General features: G+C 40.1%; 1 protein-coding gene across 1 annotated transcript in view; it reads left to right on the forward strand.

The window, feature by feature from the left end:
* The window catches only part of PHEX (phosphate regulating endopeptidase X-linked), a 94852-nt gene that overhangs the window by 32622 nt on the left and 37018 nt on the right, over positions 1-25212 (forward strand). Inside the window, exons 10-12 of the mRNA XM_058825515.1 lie at positions 3780-3873; positions 8652-8780; positions 12269-12370. Coding sequence (XP_058681498.1) covers positions 3780-3873; positions 8652-8780; positions 12269-12370 — 325 coding nt within the window. The remainder of the gene's footprint in view (positions 1-3779; positions 3874-8651; positions 8781-12268; positions 12371-25212) is intronic.

The following is a 25212-nucleotide window of genomic DNA, read 5'->3' on the forward strand; positions in this document are numbered from 1 at the left end:
ATTTAGGGCCAGGCATAGTGGAGTATCTAATCCCATTTTGGGGCCTGGCTTTCATGGAGTTCAATTAATCATTGTTCTAAGATCTTCTTTACTTTGGAGGCCTTATTGGTATCTTGGGCTTGTGAGAGCTCAGTTGCTTTTTAATCTTAGCTGCTTGGATAACATGTGACCACTCTGCACGCCGTTATGAGGTTAATTTGGGTCTCCTGTGGGACCGCGGTGGCTGGCACAGGGTTTGCCAACCCTAGACTTGCTGTGGCTAAGTCAAGTTTACCCTTGTTGCAGCAGCCCTGCCACAGGCAGGAGCCCTTGCTCTAAGCTGGGTTGCTCAGAGCCCCATTGTGCTGACCCACTCTTAAGGCAAGGGCAGCCTGGCCTTGAGAACTTCCAGGGATGGGGCATCCACAGCTTCACTGGACAACTTGTTCAGTGCCTCATCTCCCTCACAGTAAAGAATTTCCTCCCAACAGATAATAAATCTGTCCTTTTTCAGTCTAAAGCCAGTCCCCCTTGTCTATCACTGTATGTCCTTGTAAAATGTCCCTCTCCAGCTTTCTTGCAGGCCCCTTTTCCCTTGTCTTACCTTCCCATACCTTTGCAATATGGGACTGTTAATTGAGAAGAGCTCTAATTCATATAGCATATGAGCAATTTTCTTCAGAGTTGGAGAGAGGCACTGAATCTCTTTTCTGATCTTAGTCTGTGTCTGGAAAATCAGAGCAGTTACAATAATTTGCCTTGAATTAGTGCCTCTAGCAATAGAGGCAAAAGTTTTTCAGTACTTTTAATTTGATTAGTGACTCAATTCTGAATAGAATTTTCAAACAGATCCAAAATTTGTGAGAGATCTTTTTCTTAAAATGTCAATTAATTTTTCCACCTATCTCATATTAAATCTGTCCTCTTTAATTGCTACCATGTCTGTTGATTAAAATATTGCAAACTGACAGAATTTTACATGAGCAACCTACTTTATTCTCAGACAGGACAGAAAGTGGTTTAGTAAATATTCGTAAATACTGGTATAATTTTAACTGTGCCAGCAAATAATCTCTCTACCACTTCCTTTGGGAGTGTGTGTCATAATAAGGGTCATACTGGTTAAAACTGAGCCTACACTTTCTGCAACAGGCATTTAGCAGGAAGTTAAAATAGAGTGTACTCTTCTGAAGGGTTACAACAACAAATAGTCTGGTCTCATTGAAAGAACAGAGAGGATTTTTATGTTTTATTGGGTACTGAGTTTTGCTTGATGTGTAGAGATTAACTTCTCTGAGCCTCAGTGAACTTATTTGTGAAACTGGGATGAAAATCACCCCAAGATCTGCACTGTAGCAACTTTATCAGCAAAAAGTGTCAGTTTTCAAGCCAACTGAAGATAATGAAATTATTTGAAGTTTGCATAGTTAGCCCAAAATGTAAAATATTCATTCCCCAAATAGGTAAATAAATTCAGATAAATTAATATTTTATTTTGTTTTAAAAAACAAACTAAATCACACTGGGCTTCAAACACATCACAACAAACCCCCTCAACCTTTCCACCTGTTTCCCACCCCTGATCCATAAGCATTCAAATGGAACCTCCCTGTTGTTTAATGCATTGTGGATTCTGTTGTGGTTACAATCTGGAATTATTACTGTCTCATCAGACAGTAATAATTGGTTTTAGCATGTGTCAGCCTTTTCCTTCCCAAATTAAAGCAATCACCAATTAATTACATTTCCTGCAACTGTCATCCACCTTCATTACTTATACCTGACACAAACATTTCTGAATCCTTGTTGATATTACTGCCTTTCAATAAGTCACCTTTTGAGATCCCTTTTATGAATTTCAGTCTTTCATTCATTGCCATTTTGAGAGAAGTTCCCCAACTCAAATGTAAGGACAAACATTGCTGTGTGAAAACAAGTACACAGAAGACAGAATTGATTTTGGTTTTGTGAGTTAGTATCAAATTGTAATACATAATTGATGCATGATATTGATTTATTTAGCTAAGGATTTTACCCAAGGCTTTTGACTGGAAGCAGATCTTTAACCTTTTAATCTGTGAGATTTGTATAAATGCTGCAGAAGTTGATACAGCTGGGTATTCTTCAGCTCTGCTGAAATATCTGAGGCAGATTGTTGTGAGGTTTCTGGAGTTTGAGTAATTTACCAAAACAATGAGAGCCTAGGGTGCTTCACTTGTCATTGAGTGAGAAAATTCCACATTGTCAGAAACTTTTAAAGGGAAAAGTCTGAACTTTGTGGCATTTCTTAGGTTGAAATGAATTTTTAATGATCCTAAAATGGTGTGATTATCTAAACAGAGCTCACTATTTTGGCTTTTGTGACTTGTACCATCTTATAAATGTACATGTCACATGCTAAAAAATCTTTTTCAGATATGTTTTACAATTATTATGGGCATTTAGGTGCACTATAGAATATATCTGTGTACTAAAAGAGGGAATATACCCAGTGTGAGAGATGCAGCAACACATCTTGAGCTGAAGGCTTTGTATGGGTGGACTGGAGCCTGGGTAGAGGCAAAACCAAAGTTATGTCTCAAGCAAACGCTGCTGTCAAGACAGCATGCCCACAAAGTGTGTTCCCAAGCTGTTCTGATTCAGAGAAGGGAGCTGCTTGGGAAGTGTCTCTGAGTCATGTGTCTCTAATGGAGTGACACTGCAGCAACAGCTGCATTGCCCCGCACCTATGGCAATGGGAGATTGCAGAAATGGGATTTTAGAGATGGGGGAGTTGTTCAGACAGCCCATAATAGCACCCTTGGTCGCATAGGAGCCATTTTTCTATTCACAGAGAAGTCTATGGCCTGTCAAAAATGTTATGTATATCCCAGTGGGGAACAAATAACATTTGAATATCCTGCCTTTGAAGCAATGACTGTCCTTGAAAAATATGTCATGTATAAAAGAAGGTGAGAATAGTAAGTGTAGGCCATTATTGGACTTGTTTTGAGACTGTTTGAGGTTGAATTGTGTATTTCAGAATGCACCTTTAGCTCATACAGCCACTGCTGAACATGGAGAGATATCAATCTAGGATGCATAAATCCTCCAGTCAGGTGCCCAAAGTTTTAGAAAAGGGGCATGGATGCCAGATCTCCTGGGAATTTTAAACAAGCTCTTCCTTGATCTCTCAGCCTCAATTCTCAGAAGATTTTTGTTACTGATACTTCTCTTTTTTGGTATTTCAATTATCCATCTGACAAAACAGGAATGGTAATACTTTAATAACTTTGTGAATAGTAGAAGTTTTCAAAGCATATTGATAACTTCTAATGAAAGATACAAATATGAGATAATGAGAGTGTATATGGGATGGACTGTTATCTGTTCTGTTACCATTTATGTGCCCTAATAATGAGGGGAGATAACATTCACTTTGATCTACAAAAGAAAAAACAGTTAATCTCTGGATAGAACTCTGATGCAACTGTTATTATAACACAGTTCTTGCCACTTCTAAGGAAAATCAAAGCTGCCTTTTGAAATAAAACATTACCTAAAAATTACATACTATGTGATGGACCTGTTATAAATTATCCCTAGCAGATGGTTATTATGGGGCAATTATATATTAACTGGCTGCAATCATACAGATTCTTCCATGTAATTGGGATTTATCAATTTGGCCATCACTCATTAATTTTTAAGGTGAAGTTTCCACCATTGGGGTAAAATGTTTGGGGAAATATATCTGTAAGTGCTTTGTGGTACATCATATGTGTTTACATATCTGATAAAAAATATTCCTGATTTAACAGGACTCTTGCCAATTACCTGGTATGGAGGATGGTTTATTCAAGGTTATTTAACCTCAGTAGACGCTTTCAGTATCGGTGGCTGGAATTTTCTCGGGTAAGTTATGCTTTCATAGCATTTACCAGGGTCCTAGTGCTGACACTGTTGGTTTCCCTTATAGTTGCCTATACCTTTGCAAAACAAAAAATGTTTTCCATGCTGGATATATTTCTTGAATAAACTTTTTTATTTTTGAAGACACCCTCTAAAGCAATTGATAAACATATTTTTTGTGTTTGACACTAAGACACTTACATGACACTAAAACAAAAAAAGTCTTTTAGATGATGTTAGAGAGGTTTTGAAACCTCCCCTTTAAAAAACTTAGTCTTCCTTGGCAGAAACTTGAATTAGGTTATGTGGGCTGTGACATTCAGGCCAAACCCTTTTGACCAAAATCTATACTTTTTGAAAACTACTGTTTGCCCATTTGTGAATACAGCTGTACTAAACCAGAAGTCTAGGATTTTACTTTTTTAAAGCTTTCTCAGCACTCTCCCATGCTCTAATGCCATTACAGGAGCTCAAGCACAAGGATACCCAGTCATTTCCACAGAGAAAATGATCAGGTGCCTTCCAGCTTGGGGTTGCAGAAGAACCAGAAAAGTGCCAGAAGCTGTGAGAGCAGAACCAATTATCTGTTCAGTAATATGGGCATCTAAGTAAAACACATACATTTGATTCAGTGAACCCTGAATAGAAATCCACCTTGGTAATTGTGTGGGCAGTGTGAGGGCTCCTTAAGTAAACCAAGGATGAAACTGAAACTGAATGGTGCTTGGTCTTGTGTCTCAGCTTCTTTGGATGCTGAACATTGTTTGCCATTATGAAAATTGGCGGACAACAGGTGGCTGGCATGGTGCAGGAGGTGTGGGTGTTCTGTCCTCCCTGGTGAGCCGTGCAGGTGACTAAATAATCTATACTGTTTTGCTTTGAGGAATACTGGAATAGTTCTGAGTTGATCACATACCTAGCAATAATCTCCAATATCTTGATGGAAACTACATAGGAAAGGCAGCCTCTTGTACTTCTGAGATCATATTCAAAATAGTCTTGTTAAAGATGCTATTTTCTTAATGTAAAATATGAGAAATTGGCTGTCAGAACCACAGTGACAAGTTTGTAGGTGTTCCCTCCTGGGACATTTCTTGCTAGTCAGGAAAAATACATTGATGCTGGCTATCAGCCAGTCTGTAGCATAATACTGAGTTACATTGAGTTATATAATGGCAGAAAAAATCCTGAAAGAAAACATTAAGCTTTGGGTACTGTGCATTTTAATATGGTAACTGGCTGCTATCACATCTCTGGGACATAGAAACTTAGAGAGAAATCGAATTCAAAGTGATTCAGTGCTTATTAATAATCTCATCAAGGCTGTCATAGAATTACAGAATGGGTCAGATTGGAAGGGACCAGAGTGGGGTCATCTGGTCCAACCTCCCTCCCTGCTCAAGCAGGGCCATCCCAGAGCACAAGACACAGGATTGTACCCAGGTGGTTCTTGAATATCTCCAGTGAAGGAGATTCCAAACTCTCTCTGGGCAATCTGTGCCAGTGCTTGTTCCCTGCAGAAGGAGGAAATTCTTCCTCATGTTCAGGTGGAACTTCCTGTGCATCAATTTCTGCCTCTGGTCCTATTGCTCAGCATCACAGAAAAGAGCCTCCAAAAGGCTCCATCCTCTTGGCAGCTCCCCTGCAGATACTTTTAAACAGTGATGGGCTTCCCTCAGTTGTCTCTTCTCAAGGCTGAGCAGGCCCAGCTCCCTCAGACTTTCCTCATAAAAGAGATGTTCCAGTCTCTTCATCCTTGTTTCCCTTCACTGGACCTGCTCCAGAAATCTCTGTCTTGTGCTGAGGAGCCCAGAGCTGGACCCAGCCCTGCAGACAGGCCTCACTGGGCTGGGTGGAGGGGCAGGATCACCTCCCTGCCCTGCTGTCCCTAATGCACCCCAGGATCCATCGGCCCTCTCGGCCCCAGGGCACTGCTGGCTCATGGACAGCTCATTGTCCATGGGACCCCAGGCCCTTCTCTGCAGAGCTGCTTTCCAGCAGGGCACCCCCAGCCTGTGCTGCTGCCTGGGCTGGTCCTTCCCCAGTGCAGGGCCCTGCATTTGCCTTGTCTGAATCCCAGACCATTCCTCTGCCCCTCTCTCCAGCCTGTCAGGCCCTTCTGAAGGGCTGCCCAGCTCTGGGGGTATTGGCCACTCCTGCCAGCTCTGGGTCTGCAGGGAGCTCACTGAGGAGGCCTCTGCCCCTTCCTGCAAGTCACTGATGAATAAGTTAAACAATTCTGGCCATGTAAATGGGTGTAGATTTCACAGGTCAATAGAAAGGACATGAGGAATGGAGTCCAAGGCATTGCACTAGTCTATTGTTGAGTAAGATTTGTCTAGTCAGAGGATGGAGAACTAGTGGCACTTTAGGATCATAAAAAAGAACGACCAACCCCTCTGTCAGGTAAGAGAATAAAACATTGAATTACTACTAAAAAGATATGGCCATGAGATAAATCAGTGACCATTAAGAAAAGGATGTATTTTATACATTCATTGTTTCATTAATTCAGTTAGCCTCAACCATCATAAGCAGACTTTTTTTTTCTCCAGTTTCTCACTTTCTGTTGGTGGCTTTTATACCTTATGTGTAGAGATCTTGGCACCAGGGCCTTAAAATCTTTGCAAGGAGAAAGAAAAATGCATGATGAGACTTTAAAAAAACTTCAGGTTTAGAAATAGAACAAACCTGCTGACTCTAGAGAAAGTGCTTTGAGTACCCACACCAGCAACTATCAGCAGCTCCTCTGCAGTGGCACTTTGAGGCCTTGTAAATGTGCAATGGCACCTGGGGAAGAGGTTGGTTAATTGTGTCATGAAGCTCTGAATTGGCTGGGAGGGCTTGAAACCCGCTATTTATAGCCACTGTTACTACCTGAAGTACTGTGTTTTAGAGTGGTACATTAATATTAGGAGGACCATTTGAGGGAGTTCCTGTTGGCTGTTGTGACATAAATATCAATAAACCAGCTGTGGGATATAATCTATTCTTCTCAGCTCTATTTTTATTGGTCTCACAGCCTGTGCTGCCTTTACATCCTCCTTACAGTCAAGCCTCCCTCAAAATAATGATAATTATTATGTTGTAATAATAGTATGCCACAGTCTAAAAGTCAGCTCTGTCTCCTGACTATTTCTATGGCTGATGCATACTCACAGCTTTTGGAAGGAATTTCAAGCTCTGATGACTAATACCATAGTTCCCTTCTTTCCCCTGTACCAGGAAAAAGCTCCATCGCAGGTTTACTCTGACCCTAGAGAGAAATTTTTCTCCTCTTTTGTTCTTATCTTTTTTTGAGTGTTTCGTTGTGTTATGTATAAAGGTTGAAGAATTTGGAAAAGGAGTTAATTGTCAAATTTGGCTTTGTTTAGAAAAAAACACCTTATTTTTTATTGGTTTGACTAATAGGGGTTCTTTTTAGAAGCAATGTACTCTTTGCCATCGAAAATCTATTACTGCATATAGAGTATTAATAAAAAGCACTTGGAAATGCAATTCACTGCTGTATTTAAGTGTGAGTCATTGATGATGCCTAATTACAGACAATATGATAGGGAAAATCAATCTTTGAACTACCAAAATATCTCACCTTCAATAGCTGAGGGTTAAGCTGCTCAATGAAATATTTTCCTATTGGAAAAAGACAAATCCAAACCCTTAATTTTGCTGGACATTTAATCTTGTGCTCAAAGGAGGAGAATAATGGGAAAAAAGAAAGGGCTCAGAAACTGCAAAATTGGTGCTTAAAAGTCTTTTATAATCTGTGAGAGGCCAGAATCTCTATCCCACTTGCTCTGGTCTGATGCTGACTATAGTCTGCCCTTACACTGCTGTCAGGTGTTGGCTGCCAGACTGGAATTGTGCTTCTTCTCAGTGGAAAAGCTTAAGAAGTAATGTAATGTTAGCTAGGTAAGCAGCCACAGTAATAAGATTGCTCCTGGGAGAAACAGAAACCAAGGCAGCAAATGTTCTTGAGTTCTGTTTTACCTTGTTCTTTGTTGTGTTGACCATTCTTGACTGTTTCTTTTGAAGCTCATTTATGGTGACATCATCAGAGCCTGAAAGTATGGATTTAATACCATTCCTTTAGTAAAGCATGCAAGTTGTTCTACCAATCTCTTTCTGCTGCAACATAGAGTGATTTTTAAATTTTTTTGGGGGGAGACAAACATATTAAGTGTTCTTGAAGATTTAAACCTCTTTTCTCCTGAAAATGCTCCATTTGGGAAAGGAACTGAAAGTAATTTTACTATTTTACACAAACTGCCGTAAAAGTAGTTGGACAGGTAAATGACAAGAAGATGTGAACCTGTACCCATCTGTGTTAGATGTCATTAGTTCTTGGCGATGGAGGGCTCTGCAGGAGCTGTTTCATAAGGACTAACCCAATTTTGATGAGGACAATCTTCCTAGGCTTCTCACCTTGTCAGAGGAGAGGGAAACGTTTTCAGAAGATATCTCACAGCAGGGTTTTTCTAGAGGAAATTGTCTCTCACACAGAAAGAATACCAAGATTAGTCCAAAGTAAGCACTAATTCTCAAAGCCTAGTCCCTCTAGATCACTGCTACCATTGTACTGTTCTGAAGTTTAAAATCTTACAGGTATTTTGTGGTGTTCAAAATATTTGTCATAGCATTGGATGAAAATAAGAATGACTGTAGAGTATCATTGTTTTTCCTTTTGGTGGCTTTTTGACAAATATGCTTTGGTGTGTACCCCGTGTAGATTCTTCTTAAACAGCATGATATTATGGCCTAATACTTGCCTCTGTCAACAGGTGATCCATGGGACTACAACTTTGCTGCCCCAGTGGGATAAATGTGTGGACCTTGTAGAAAATGCCCTCCCCTACGTTGTGGGTAAGATGTTTGTGAAAGCCCATTTTAAAGAAGACAAGAAAGAGATGGTGAGTCCTCTGCAGTCTCTGTCTGCAAATTTTCAGTTAGTGGTTTCATCCTTACAAATTGCCTCTGATGTTAGAACAAAGTTTTAAAAGATATAAGATTTTTGAAAATGTTTTTATTTAATTTAAAAACACTATGAGAAAATGGAATTAATTTGAAGTGTTAACTTTCTGCCCACCTGGGCACTGCCCCTTCTTTCCATCTGCAGTCTTACAGACAAATAAGCAGTCAGTTCAAAAACAGTTTGAACACTGTTAGTTTATGTAAATAATGACAGCCCAGCTGTGCAGGACCAGAGTGAGTGGTATTGATGAGAAATAGTTTGGTATTGCTAATATAATTTATTATGGTAAAGTTTTCACTGACTAATCAAAAAATTGGTCAAGATTTCTCTGCTTTAGGATTGCTTTTTGAAAACTGTGACTGCTACACAGTAGCAGTCTGTGTAATCTGAGCAAAAAGCATGTGACTGGTATCTGGCCCAAATTAAGGGAAGCTGAGTCACATAGTGAGAGTTTATATCTGGGATTCAAATTTTTCCTGCTGTACAGTGGAAGGAAATATTCTTCCATACCTTTGAGTCTAGAGAAATGTTCATCCTCATTCTAAAATTTTCAATATTCAAATAATTAATTACCCTTCACAATAATTTATGACTTATTTTCAGTCCATGCTTTTCTTATAAAGTTTTCCAATATCTGCTTTTACAGCCATTGATTTTCCACCAGTAATCAGTTTTAAATTGACTGATTTAGTCATGAACTTAGCTCTCCATGCAGGAGAGGCACAGCCATTGAGGAGACATGAGATGGGACCCTGTGCTGGGAGCAGCAGCTCTGTGGAAGCCCTGCACTGCCCTGGCTCAGTAGCCTGAGTTTTCCCCTTTGACTTTATCCCCTTGGACTGCTTTCACAGGGAAGGATCCCATTTTAGAAAGCACATGCTTATTTGACTTGTCCACATCTTTGTCATCTGTTTCCCTCTCAGGTTCTGCATTTCTTTTCATATTTGCCTTCAGCTGGACTTTCCTCTCTGAGATCCAGTTTTTCCATCTCCTTGGAAAAACATCCAGTTTGTAATGTGCTATTTGGCCATTTTGTGGCAAAAATATGCCAGGCATATGCAGTATGTACTCCTGCACAGATAAGTGGGAAGAGTAGGAGTATAAGAAATGTACACTATATGGAGGGGATGGACACTTTTCATATTTGCATGTGTGAGGAAAAATTATGAGAAGCAGATAGAGCAGAGTTTCTCTTGAAATGCAAGTTAATTAGAATGTTTCTTAGTATGCACATTCCTTTTAGACCAAAGCTTTGGAAAATTATGAAGTCTGAATTTGCAGTAGCACCAATAGTGAGAAATGCATATAAAATTCATAGTGTAGGTCACAACATTCAGTCTTAAAATGAAAAACCCATGGAGATAAAATTACATACGGATGAAATTCGTTGCATTTCATTTCGAAGTGTACTTTTCAAGTTAATAATTTGTGGTGTTATCATTTTCATTTCAGTGGTTTTTAGTTCTATTTCTCTTTCTTAAGCAGTAAGAATGCATGTGAGTAAAGCACTCTTATTTGTACAGGTTTTTTTCTTTTTTTTTTTTTTTTTTCTGGCTTATGGCATATATCTGTCTATGATAAGCAAATCCTGACTTACGGATAATATGGATTCTTCCCCCCACCCCCCCCACCCCCCCCCCCCCGTGTTTTGTGATTGATGTTTCATACCTTAGATACTTCTTTTATCAAGAAAGACATTATTTGTGTCTAAATATAGCACTGCTTCTAACTCAGAGTGCCTGCAGTGTTTTTTACAGTTACGCCTGAGCAGTTTCAGTAATAACTTTGATAGCAGGAATAGGTTTCTGCCCCTGCCCCCTGCAGCTACAGCTGCTGCAGAAAGCTTAAGTATACACCAGGGCCCAGCTGTAGAGCTTGAGTTTGAACTTGTAACCTCCAAATACAGGGAGTTCACCTCATTAGTGAACAAAGTTAATTGAGTCAGTGCTCTGTCATCAATATCTTTAAGTTACCCTATTTCCTGGGATGCAGTTTACTGTGAATGTTTACTCTTTAGTCATAGTTAATGCTAGACCTGCTCTCATTGACCCATATATTGCCTCTAAAAATGAGAAAATGTTTTTTGAAAAGGGTAGGGAAAAAATGAATAATCCAAGGAACTTTGCTACATTTTTTCTCACTTCACCACAAATAAAGGACAGTTCCACATTAAAATGTTTGTCTGATACATTAATGACAATTTAGCTAAAAGAAATGTTACTTTTGAGGGTTTAGTCCCTGCTTTTAATGACATTTCAGATCTATTAGATTTATAGAATAAGATTATACAAATCTCTGCTGCTTGACATTTTCATTATTTTCAAATGTAACATAACTGATAACACAAAGTTCCAATAAGTCTTCATCTAATGGGTATCTGTCATGTCTTGTGCTGTCTCAACTCTGGTTTGTGCTAAAGGACTCAGGCAGTGGCTGGATCCCTCTCATTGCCTCACTCTCACAGCATTCCCAGGGCTATTTGTTGTGGGGTTCATCTGCTGACATAAATAGACAGCAGGTTGCATACACTTCCGGGCTGCCAGACAGATCCATAGGAATGAGAGCTCTTTAGACTCATATAATGCATATCTTAGCCATTATATTTCTTGGGTTTTGTCATTTCAGGGTTTTCTTAGTGTGCATGCTCACTGACCAGTCCTATTATTATTATTATTATTTACTTGCTTGAGATGCGGTCTTGGCTTTGCAGGGGTGTCTGAAGAAGCAGCTGAGGTGAAGTCGTTGTGGGCTTTCCCAGTTTTGCCCAGATCCAAGCTGTCATTTATGGTCCAGGACCACAGAAGCAGCTAAGGCTGCTCAGTGGTGTGAGCCAGGGTCTCCCTCCCTGCTGTAAGTAAAGGGTAGCAATGCTTCACAAATGCAGCTAAATACAGGCTAAATATTTGGATACTGCTTTGTATTTGGATCATGATGCTGTTAGCCCAAATTCAGTTCTTTGCCAGTATTAATAAGGCGTGTCTCAGTCTCACATAAACCAAACCAGGCCACAGGCATTCTGCAGAAAAGGCTTTTTTTGTGCAAATGCCTTTCAGCTGACTCCTTCTGCATGGGCCAGTGATCTAGAACCTAAGGCACAGAAATCTCCCCAAAGGACTGCAAATCTCTCAGTGTTTTTTATCATCTCAAGATGGGTATTCTCACAAATATGACATGAAATGATCAGCAATGAACAGGGTGTGTGATGCCAGAAGGGAAAGAAGATGGAAAAAACTTGCCTTCAGAAGAAGCGTGTTACTACTGGAGAAATCAGAAATTAGCCTTCAAGAAAGGAGAGCAGATACCATCTGATTTGCAATTATTTGTAGTCTGAACAAATCTATCACTCCTATACACACCAAAACTTTCGTTACAATTATTCTGCCTTGATATATTTTACTGGGGAGGGATTTACTAAATATTTTGCAGATGGAGGAATTGACTGAAGGAATTCGCTGGGCTTTTATTGACATGTTAGAAAAGGAGAACGACTGGATGGACTCTGAAACAAAAAGAAAAGCTCATAAGAAGGTAATAAATATAAATGTTGTATAAATAAAATCCTGCTATGATAAAGATTTGACTTGAGTGATAACAGTATGCCATGCACTGTATTTGCAGTTCCAGTTACTGATCATTTTCTTTGTGAAGGGACACCTTTGTTTTTCTGGATATGGAGCCATCTGAGCTCCTGCTTCTCTGCTGAAGTTATTTTTGTTACCTTGTTCTTCTTTCCTTGCATCCACCTTTCCCTATCTGGCTCTGGCTGATGTAGACTATGAGCTTATTTCAGAATTGGCTTTTCTTGACAAAGTCTTCACCTTGACTGGAATCCCACGGACACAGCAATCTACAGACAGAAAACAGTGCCTGAAACACCTGTGACAGCCAAGAGTATTTGCTGTGAAGAGGGAGGATCTAGCCTAGAAGGGGATATGAGAATAATTCAGGTTTCACAGTTTTTCCTATGCTGTGGAGGGAGGTCTAACTTGAGAGCTGTCTTTTGAGAGCATAATGGTGATCCCAGCTGAACATCCATTTCCTGGCAGAATAATGCCAGTTATGAAGTGTTATAATCAAGGATGGCATTAGTGGTCCTGATTGATTTCAGATAAAGTCACAATAAAATGCAGGAGGCAAAGGTGAAGGCTGGAGGATGTACTCCAAACCTCCTTTTCACCTTGTTTCCACATTTGCAACATGTGACGAGTGGAAAAGAAGATTGTCCAGATGCAGAGCCCTGCCCCTAGAGCAGCAATTGGAGGGGGTGTATAAAAAGACAAGTGGAGGGTGTTGTGTAGGTCTGTGTCCTTATTTACCGAGGCAATGGGATATCAGTGAATTAGTAAGCACCCTCTTTGAATAAACTGACAGGCAAGTGCAGCTGAACTGTTCCTGCTCTCTGTACTTGAATAAAAATAGCAGTGTTTTAATTTAAAAGCAAACACGGACTTCAAAATTTTTAGTAATTCTAATGAAAAGGCTGTTGAGGAATTTTATCATTGGAAAGATTTAAATTCCATGTGCAGTCCATTTACATTTTATAAAGCAGTGCTATTCATATATGTGCAAATGAAATAGAGCTGCATAAATGCACCAATAAACTCAATAACAAGAGAACAATAGTGAAATGACATTTTTTCCTGCTAACCTGGTGGTAAATGGGCTGCAGTTATTACTTCTTCCTGTCTGTTACACTTTTTTGTTTTTGCTAGAAGTACCATTAGAAATATAATAATCTGTAATTTAGATATTTGTTAAAATTGATGCAAAATAAGAGCAGGATTATTTTGTAATGATTTCCTTAATAAAGATATTTCTATATAACAACATGCTTAGGTACTGTGTTCAAAATTTGCTACCTACCTTTCAGCAGGGAAATAATACAAACATTGCCAAAACCCAATGAACTCCTAAAAAAAGCTCTCCCTTTCCCATTTTAAGGAGGATATTCATCAGAAGGTAGGCTAGATCTCTGGTAGGTAGAGATGGCTGTTTCCCTCTGTTGACAGATTTTGGAAGCACATGGCACTTTGCTCCCAATTTAGACATGTCATTGGAGGTTCTGAATTTAGGAGGGTGAGTCTGGGCTGAAAAATGCATAACAAACTAAATTCCATAAGTACAACAAAAATAATACTACAAGCCATAGTACTATGAAATGTATAGCCAATGGTTCAAAATCATTCTCACTGAACTGAAAAACCATTTCATAGCTTGCTGACATAGGAACAAAGTCAAACTTGTAAGACACGAGTGTTATGTAATGCCTTAGATACTGCAGCAACAATTACGTGATACGACTTATGTCTACAAGTTTAAGTTCAGAAATAGCTGCTTGCTGGAAGGAAAGAGCCTAGAGAGACATTTGGTAGATTTCCAGGCATGGAGTGTATGTTTATTAAATATTACTTATTGTTAATGATAGATCTTCTGTTTGTCCTGGAACTCTTGGATGAGCATGTTTTTAATTCAAGAAATAGATTCATTACATGTAGGGTCAGATAATTCACAGGGGAAATCTAAGTTTCATAATACAGCAGAACCTTCAAAATCTGTTACACTGTTCTAATTAAATCTCATGAGCCTAGCACTTTCTGCTGTTACTTTTTCAATACTTAGGCTTTAATAAAGCAGCACAGACAAGCATGAATTTTATGAGGGAGATTGGTTGGTTAAAAAAACCCCACTATTACTCTAATATAGAGATCTGTAAAAGTTGCATTTCTTTGTCAATAAATGTCATCCACATGCTGGACTCTGCACCCAGGATGGAGAAACACCAGGAACCAAGTATAAATTGGGAGAGAGAGGGTGCAGGGAAAGAGCTGGGGGCTTGGGGGCTGTCTGGTTTGGAGAAAAGGAGGCTGAGGGGCCACCTCTACATCTTCCTGAAGTGGGGAAGTGGAGAGGGAGGTGCAGATCTCATCTCCCTGGGGTCCAGTGACAGCAAGTGCTGCACCCAGTTTGGACATTTCAAAGCTACTTTATCAGGAGTGGTTGTACTGGACATTAGGAATCTTATTTTTACCAAGTGTGTGGTCAACCACTGGAATAGACTTCCTGGAGAGGTGGTTGTTGGCCCAAACCTGTGTTTGAGAAGAATTTGGACAATGCCCTTAACCTTGAGCTTTAACTTCTGGTCACCCTGAGGTGGTCTGGCTGTTGGACAAGATGTTCTTCCTTCCAACCAAAATGTTCTAATTGTATTCTATCAATTAAGTAAAGAAAGGATGCTATTAGTTAGGTAAAGGATACTTTGGTCATTTATGTTTTCATCAGTAAATGTCACATTGTCCCTTGTAGCAGTGCAGATTGCAGGTTCTGCCCTAAGTTCCATGGCAGAACTGTATCCTACATGGAAATGACTGATTCAGTTATTTTGCTCATCCTCTGTATTTTTAATCACATTTCATTTTTGAAATGTTCAAATGCTCTGAAAAGAAATTAACTGCAGAAACCTGATGGTGGTTTTGTTTACTGTGCCCGCTCCATGTGATCTGTTTCATTTCCTTTAGTTTTTCTTTAATTCCAGGCATATTTGGGTTATTAACAATTTTTTTACTCATTTCCTGAAAGAAGAGGGTCAGTATGGGATCTTGGTGTCTGGACAATGAGCATAGAGAGTCTTGTGGTGATTGTATCTTTAGATGACAACATTGTAATGTAAAGGACATGGCAGGTTTGAAAGAGAATTAATTGCAAATCCTCTCTGTGATTCAGATACTCACTGCTTCCTGTTTTCTGACTGATGCCCTCCTTTCTTTTGTGCTTGGCTGAGGCCAAATTTGTAAACCTTGCTGTCAGCCTGACGCTTTGCAATCAAAGGAACCATCGACCTCCAAAGGACTTACAAAGGACCCTCTGGTAGAGACTATTGGTAAATTTTGCTTTAGGCAGCTTGTCAGCTCTATCTATTCACTCCATCTGTGACTCTTTGTGTCTGTCCTGTTGTTTTATGTTACTCAGAGGGGACGCTACTAATTTGATGTTAAAAGGATCAAATCTACTACTCCATGTGACACAGGGAACAATTGTCTTGCAGCCTTGATATCTGAGAATAATCTCTTCAGCTGTTGTATAGTTTGGAGTTAAGGTTTGACATTCCTTTTGTAACAAAACAATATCATGAGATAACATCTAATAATTTACCTCTCTCCTCCTTCCATTCCTTTCTTTCTGTGATCGAAAGATGAATTTAAACCAGGCCATCTAAAAGGCAATCTCACAGAAAAGGTTTCTAAGAGGTCGAGGTGGCTCTGCCTTCACGTGCAGTTCTCACCTGGCTCTCTGGATGGAGCTCACGCTGCTTCCAAAGGAGCTCGGATTCTGAGAGAAGCGCTCAGCTCTGTGCTGTGCTGCTGTTTTCTCTCCTGTCCTTACTCCTCTGCTCTATTCAAACCCTTTTTTATTGTACCGTATTTGACTATAATCTCAAATTTGCTTCAAGTATGTCTGTTAACCCCCTGAATTTTCAGTGGAATGCTCTGATAAACAAACAAACACCCCAAACAGGTTTCTGTTCTTGCCCTTTTAGTCTCCCTCATCATTTCGCCCTCATTTGCAGAACAGAGAAATTATTCAGCTGGGTGCAGCTCCAAGGGTGTCTCTGGCAAGCTCTTCAAAGGCATGTTCTGTGAATTACCCATGGCCACGTCAAAGCCTCTGTAGGGATGGAGGAGAGAAGGGACACCCTTTGGTTTCCCTTACAGTGAAGGTGCAGAATGCAGCCAGCCATGGTGGCTGAATGCTACTGACATCTGTGTTTTGGCATGGTGGGCCACAGGGGAAAGAGGGAACCCTCAACTGAAACTCCATTGACATAACTTGTGTGACGAGGGCTCACTTCTTTAAAATGGTAATTTATTGCTTCTGCTCTTCAAAGGATAATTCAATGGAAGATCATCACTGACATATTAAATTATTCCCACTCCTGGGCAGGAACCATTATTTTATTAATCACTATTTTTCCTTCCTAAAATGTCCTTTGTTCTTGGGTTTAACTGGAGGCTTGAAAAAAGACGTTTTTCTTAAATTCTCCAAGTCTCTTGTAAAAGATCCTCTTAGGCTATGGCACAGGAATAACTTTCCATTTGGAAGCTAGTTCTTTTGCTTTGCAGTACTATTTTTAAAGCATGGATTATAAGCCAAAAAAAGAGCTTGTTTTTCCTCTAGTAAGATTTTTCTGTAGCATTATTAACCTCCTTAAGTCATGGAGCACAAATCTCAAGGTCACTGTGCAATCATTTGGCTCCTGAACTTGCCTGCTGCTTTGCTTTATTTCTAAATTGTATATGCAACATTTGTTTTCTCCACATCTCTGAGTCTGAAAACTGAGTCAAGAGGAGCACAGAAAAACATCAGGACCGTGCCTAGCTATAGGTGGCTCTCTTGGGCAGTGTTAGGTACCTTTTTTACCCTACAGGGCTTGTTCTCCTTCTTCAGAGAACTACAAAGCTCCCTAGAAAACACAGTGTAATTTGGGCCCTAGGAAATCAAGAGCCATCTGTACAAGCCCTGATTTTACAAAGTATAGGTACTTTAAAGGAGGTGGGTGTCCGTGGTTTATCCCACTGAAGCCATTTTTTTTCCAGACAGAACTTGCTGGCCCTGTCCAGCCCTGCAGTCACTTATCTGAGCCACAACCCCCTTTCTCTGTTCTCCTTGGTCTCTGTCTCCTCACAGTTGGGTGATTTCACCATGACCATGACAGTTTTACTGCTCAGAGCAGAGTCCAGGCTCTGCTTCGGACAGTGGCCAAACAGTAGCAGATGTTTAGAGATGAACTCAAGGACAGGGCGAGCATAAAGGGACACATTCCCACTGTCCTTTCCTGGCCTCTGACAAACTGCAGCTCACTTGCTTCCTGAGCCAGAAGTGGTGTCTCTGTATTTACTCATATTTTCCTCCTCTGAGTTTGTCTACTGACTTTTTGAACCCACAACAATTTTCATCATCCACAACTTCCCAAAGCAATGAGTGCCACGGCATCACTGTGCTCTGTGGGTAAAAAGAATGTCTTTTTGCTTGACTGTAAAATGTCACCTTCTCCTGTGTTATGGTAGTGCAGAAACCAGAGAATCATCATCACCTGTTCTCTTTTTGTGCTCACTCTTGTGCTAAAGTCTTGGCACAGCAATACATACTGGGAGAAAGGAGCCTCCTGCTTTTCTTCACATACCCTGTCCAAGGCATGCACTAGATACAGTTCTGAAATATAACATTTTGTTGAGATCTGAGGCAAGCCCAGACAAAAAGGGCCAGGCATCACAGCTTCAGGAGCTGAAATTAATCTTACTTAATGCCAAGCTACTTTGCACAAAGATGACGAATCATCCAGTCTTGAAAGTGGTTACTGGGTGCTCTGCAAAAATTAGAAATGCCTTTTGAGTCTTGTGGGGTCTGTGGATCCATCCTAAGACAAATGCAAAAATATGATAGTGGAACCAGCCCTGAGACTCAGGACTTCTGATTCCAATGGCTATTTCTAGAATGAAAGCCTACACAAAACTGATAGAACAATACTTGGTAAAAGAGAGGGATGGAGTTTCAAAACCAAAGGTGTTGGACACACCTTTGGTTTTGGTTTGAACACCTTTTACATGTTCCTTTAAGATGACTTTATACCTTTGCTTCAAGGGTGTCAGAGAACTTCACAAAGTATAAGACTATTTCAGAGCAGTCATAGAAACTGCTACACATACTTCAGAAGAACTAAGAAAAGCAGGGGAAATTTCCAAATACTCTAATTGCAATTAGACACTTCATTCCTGTTCAAAAGCCTATAGGGGAAACTGCTGACTTTCTAATTTACTGGTTCTACTGGAAAGTTTGATTCAGATATTCTTGAAACAACCTTGCTATTTCTCAATTGGAGAGTGTATTTTGTTGAGTGCCAATTAAACCTTAGCTACTCTTCTCCTTTGTGGAAGTGAGCATTCTGAAATTAGGGAGGTCTCTGTCTGGGTGCAAAAAATTCGAGGACCTGGTTGCCTGTAGTAGTTGCATTGCAGGGAGCAATGAGCAAATCTCCTCACAAGGTTGGAATGTGTTGAAGTTTGGAAAAGGCAGAGTCACATTTTAATTATTTTCTAATATGTCTGCAATTCCTTTGTGCATCACTAGGGGTTTATCTTCCTGATTTAACTCATCTTTCACAGAATCACAGCATGGCTCAGGTTAGAAGGGACCACAGTGGGGTCATCTGGTCCAACCTCCCTGCTCAAGCAGGGCCATCCCAGAGCACATGGCACAAGACTGTGCCCAGATGGTTCTTGAACATCTTCAGTGAGGGAGACTCCACAGCCTCTCCAGGCAATCTGTTCCAGTATTTGGTCACTTTCACATTGAAGAAATTCTTCCTCATGTTCAGGTGGAACTTCCCGTGCATCAGTTTCTGTCTCTTGTCCTGCTGCTTAGCACCACTGAGAAGAACATCCAAAAGGCTCCATCTTCTGACACTCTCCATTCAGATACTCAGAGGCATTGATGAGGCTCCTTCTCAGTTATCCCTTTTTGAGGCTGAACAGCCCATTCCTCCTTCTACCATGTGCATGGACATATGAAAAGAAGGAGACAACTCAGTAGGAAAATGTAAGGAAAGTAGATGCTTCTCAGACATGATGTAAGGGATTTGAAAATTTGTGCTGTTTACCTAGTTTAGAATTTGGTCAGGATTTTGAGGCTGCCACTTCTACACCATTCCTTAGATATCTGTTTGGAAAATGCCAATTTTTAGAGTAACATTTTTTCACCTGGAAGAAACAGAGAATGGTACCTTTCTTCTAGAGTAGAAGTGTTCCATGCTTTTCTCTGAATAAAAATAGGTCTTCACTTTCTATCAGATTAACATCCCCTTTTCTTTCTTATCCATTTTACATCAAATATTTATTTCTCATCACAAATTTTAATTTTTGAACTCTAAGAATAATCTATCACATCCTGAATTTAATTTAACCTTCACAGGAAGACCTGGCCTTCCTGGTCAGTAACCACAGGAGATGTTCTTCTCCATTGGCCAGAGCTGAAACTAATAGCCATGGCATGTTTACTTATCTCTTATCTCTGGGGTTAGATTGCTGCTGTCAGCTCTCCCTTGTTATCTGGCTGCTGCTACTGCTCACTCAGTTGTGCAGGGATGTCAGTTCCATTAATAACCTGAGCACCGTGCAAACAGATAGTGGAAAACAGGTGAAGGGAGAGGAAATTGTATTTAACCCTGATCTCACAGCTGTCATTTTTCAGACTCAGCCATGACTACATAAGGCCAGAATGGGTGTGTGACATCAAAACACTTGCGACAAATCTTATGCTTGAAATAGGAGGAAGACAGATGGACAGACGCCTGCAGATGCTCAGGGACCAGGGTGAATCTGAAGATTTTATGGCAGAAACACAACATGAAAACATTGTTATGCTAAATGACAGAGTGATTCTTCCAAAGAGCAAGAGATCTTCCACCACCCCTGGAAGTCTCGGGCTGTTTCAGCTTTAGCTTTCACTATCTTTGTTGTTTGGACAAGTGAACCTGTTTCCTGCAGAGGTACAGTTACAAAGACAGTGTAGTCCATCCCCAGCTCAGCAGTCGCAGATGTGGAGGTGCAGGAGAGCAGTTCTCAGTGTGAGGAGTCTACAAGGGCGTGCTCAGGGATCTGCTTGGCATTGCCTTGCTCTCTGCAATGAAGGTGCATTTCCTGGCTGGGGTGATCTCCCCCTGCTGTAAATGCCCACTGAGGAGAGCTGCTGCTGGCTGGGAGTGGGTGAGGAGCTCAGCAGGGCAGGGCTGTGGGCTGGGACCCCACCATGGACCCTCACTCTGGGCACTGAGCTGTACAGAACCAGGTGTGTGAGCCAGCAGCACTTCAGCTTGCTCAGATTTTGTACCAGCCACTGGAGTCTGAAGCAAAGTTGTGAGATTTTAAATGGCTTCAGGTACTGGCATTGCTGGAGTTTACCTGTAAAGGAACTATGCCACAAGCAGCTCATCAGACTCAGGAATTTTTTCCTTTAGTGGCCTTTTAGAGGCCAGGATGCTGTGACTAAGAATAAAGGCTTCCTCAGCTACCCTCATTTGTGAGGGAGCTGTGAAGTGTCTTGTGCTCAGTTTTCTGCATATGGGATCATCAATGTGAAAATATCTAGATATAACTTATTTAAAACTAAAAATATGTAAAGGTTTGGAATAGAGAGGAATTTGATCTTGAGTAGAGAGTAGAGCATTTTCTGAATATTTTTTTTCTCTAAGTTCTGCAGCCTATGTATTTGATTATGTACACATCTGCTTTCCCCCCATATATTACAAGGCATGGACAACTGAGAGTGACACACTTACTGGTACAGTGCTGGTCAGGTCCCTGTTCAAGCAAAAGGAATTCCTCCTCAGAGATAAAACATGCAAGTCATGAGTACTCCTGGTGTTTAAGTTCTCAGTCATTATTTCAGTTGGAGAAGTTAGAAATGGTCTCTACCATGTCTGGTCTCAGTTGCATCAAGACTGCGGCTGAAGCTCACTTGTGAAATGAGAAATGAAAAGGGAATTTTTCATATCCTATTCTTTATTTTTAAAAAAAGTGCTCAGCAACCTTTGCTTAACCTTGAAAATGTTAAATGAATGTAAACTGATGCAGGCAGAGACTAGGGTCAGAAGTTGTCCCTTTCTGGAACAGGTTATTCAGAGTTTTGCATAAAACTGGAGAAGAAATGCTGTGGTGAATCATATCCGATGCAGTTATGATGGGAGAGAGCTTCCTCACACTTTCCTGATCTCTGAGCCTGCCCCTCTCAATGTCCAGTGCCAGAGATCTCAGCACACAGTGGTTTCTTGGGTCCCTGTGAACTTTCATTTTGCTAGCACAGTGGGTTTTCTTAAGCCTGCTGCTTGCCCTGAGCTAAAACAAAACAGCAGAAAAGCTTTTTTGATTAAAGCGAGTGTGTTTCTAGCAAAAGGTGACATGAAAATGGGAGTATGAATCAACTCATGAGGTGCTCTGGGGGTGAGCAGTGAAGGAGTTCCTTCACTTCCAGAAAGGAATTTGTATAGAAAACTGAATATAATAATTTTTTGCAGCTCATCAATGTGACAAAGACCAACCAAAGGTGGCTTTTAAATTTTTTTTAAATTTTTATTTAAATTTGGAGATGGGGAGTGTGTTTGGTTCTTGGATTTTCAGAGTTAACTATATTGGAAAACATGGAATGTTGCCTGAAAATAAAGGCAGGAGGAGTATGGTTTTTTACAATGCTAAGTAAGAGTCCAAGCCTAGCTTTGCATGAGTCCTACCAAAGGCAGCTTAGCAGCACATACAGCGGGGCATGTATCTATATCTGTGTCTACATCTATATCAGCATGATAATAATGATAGTCTGTGCCTTCAGAGCACAGCACATTCGTTTCTGGCCTGTTTTAAGTGCACTGAAAGAGCTCCCAGCTCTGCACACACCCTGGTGCAGTCATGCCCCAAGTGATCCCCAGGTGTGCAGGGAGGAATCCAGTGCAGAACCCCCACACTGGAGCTGAGCTGTCACTGCTGGTGGTGCCTCAGCTGAGTCATTCTGCATATCTGGGCATCATCCTTTCTTCTGGCCCATGGGCACAATTCCAGCTCCACTGAGAATCCAAAGACCCTTAAAACTCACCCAGGTACTTTGGACAGGAATAGTTATCAGTTAAACATATCTTGTGTCAGGAACTCAATTGTGCTGGTCTGCAGTATAAGTGCACTTATATCTTCAAAGATGAAATTATTTTCTGTGTGTCACAAAGAAAGGTATTGCAGATATGATATTCTGTTTGTGAAGGACAGAATATATGTCTCTTCTGTGTATAAGTTAATGGAATCATGCTAATTGTCACACAGAGGTTGCAAGTGGACAATGGAATTAAAATAAAATGGACAAAGAATTTTTTTCCTCAGCTAAATTAAAGCAAAGTTGGCAGCAGTATGAGTTTCTGGTGGAAGGAGAAAAAATGACTGAGTCTATTAATTGTAGTGTTGCATTGAACTGAGGAGTTGTGCTTATGAAAATATCACAGTCAATTAGAATGTTTATAGAAGTAAGACTGAAATAAAGATCTAATTTCACACCTTCTCTGACTTTGTCCAGTTCTATTGCTTAAAAAAACTAAAATTAATGTGGGATTAGTTTAAACTGAAAAGTTAATTCCAGTGAAACTTTCGTCACAGTGCTTGAACCAATGACTGAATCTTTGTATTCCAGAGAGCCAGAATGGATTTAGAACAGGAAAGAGTAGCACTGTTGTACATTGTTGCTTTTTCTGACTCTTTTGTCCATGGTAGTCCTACTAAACTTTTAAATGCTTTAAACTTTATGGTATCTAATAATAATATTGTCTTGCTGAATAGTAGATGTTAATACTGAACATATAATCTCAATGAACACTTGTCTTAGGAATTGCTGTATCCCTTTTCCTCTCTGTTTCCTAGGATTATAAGGTATGGTATGGTATGGTATGGTATGGTATGGTATGGTATGGTATGGTATGGTATGGTATGGTATGGTATTTTTAAGTGTACTAAATAGTATTGTCTTGTCAGTAAGTTTTTTGAGTGAGGCTTTGGTTTCAAAAGCTCTTTCAGAGAAGGAGGTAACTACTGTATCACATAACCCGTCTCCACTTTGTCACATCATGTGTCCCCAGCACTTGGCTTTTAAAAGTTCCAGAACTTGTTGGGTCTCCATATGGTGAGTGAGTGATTCAGCTCAGTGATGTGGCTGGGGAAAAACTTGGTTAAATTTCTGATTTATTCTGATCACAGGCTGGGGAAAAGCTTGGTTACATTTCTGCTGTGTTATGGGTGTGTTAGGTGGTCCCACAGAGAGGGGTGTCGAGGAGCTGAGGCAGCCTTTGGAGGCTGTGGGCGCAGGCAGCATGAGAAGAGCTATGGACAGAGCTGAGAGGAGTGGGGAAGAAGGACAAGGACTAGGACTTTTTTTTTGGCATCACAAATTTGTTAAATGGACTCAGCTACTTTTGGAACCATAATGTGTATTTAACGGAAAGCAATTGTATGCGTACATGGGTGTCATTATTCACACAAGTCACTTGATTATTTATTTTACTTTTTCTTTGACCTTGGCCTCAAGCTATTACAAAGATAGAATGATAGCTGTGTTTTGTCTTCATTATTTTAGCAAATATTTTAGAGCATTCAAAACAATTATTGTAATGCAGAGGGGATAGTTATGGTGCAGTGTGAAGTGGTGATATGTGGATTGTTATTAAATGAAACACTAGTTCTTGAAAAGTCTACACAGCTTCTGTTATTGTGGCAAAACAAAATGAGGACAGTTATGCAACAAAAAGAGGACCGTTAAGTTTTAAAAATAAATAATGATAATCTGTCTTCTTGAGTATGCATTAGACAGTTCACTGCAGATCAAGTACTGTTAAAAATTGTCATTTCAGGCCAAGTGTTCATGTTTGAGTTGCCACTTCACTTTCCATTGTAGCTGTCAATGTGAAAATCCCTGATATTTCACTTTCCCACAAAGGAAATACTGTGCATCATTAAGGTGAGCTCAATCCATCTCTCACTCAAGTCAGTAGTGATTTCCTACTGACCTCTGTAGGATTGGCTTTAGCCCTGTGATGGAACTTTCCTGTGTTTTGCCAAGATCCACCACTCTATTTTCCTATTTTTTCCATATGTAAACCCTAGATAGATGCAGTGATATTTATGCAGCAGTATTACCAGATGGCTCTTGAATCATCTGTTCTCAATGAAAAATGAAAAGACTGGGCACATATATAAAGGCTGAATTAATCTTTGTAATTAAATGGAACATTACTTTGCCATGAATGATTTTAGCTTTCACAATGTATTTCATGCTAATTTTTCAGTGAACTGTAATTGTATTATTTTTTATATATTTAGAAGCTTAAAAATTATCTTCACAAAGTTATTGAGTAAGTTAATATACAGAAGATCTCTGTCAGACTCATAAAACTTTGTTGTGAGATATATGTTTTGTTTTATTTTCTCTTTACAGTAAGTAAAATATGTCAGTACTTAGTGTTGTATAAAATATCCAAGTCATACTCTGAGAGGCAAAAAGGCTCTCAGGATGCTCACTTGCTTGGTTGTCAAGTGAGAATTTGAATAGGCTGGGAACTGGGCTGCTTTGGAGCACTGAAACACGTGTGCATTCCCACTTTGGCAGGTTGTTAAGCAGAGTGAAAGCTCCTTTATTATCTTGTCTGTGTAGTAAAATGACTCGCAATGCTCTGCCTGTGACAGAAAGACACTGATGGTAAAATCCTGGCTGTGTTGAAGTCAGTGGGGAAACTCCCATGCACAAGGAGTGGTGGAATAGTCTCACTCTGGCTCCTCTGCCTCACAGCCTGCTCTCCC

This window comes from Ammospiza caudacuta, chromosome 2 (assembly GCF_027887145.1).
Source record: "Ammospiza caudacuta isolate bAmmCau1 chromosome 2, bAmmCau1.pri, whole genome shotgun sequence".
Taxonomy (NCBI): Eukaryota; Metazoa; Chordata; class Aves; order Passeriformes; family Passerellidae; genus Ammospiza; species Ammospiza caudacuta.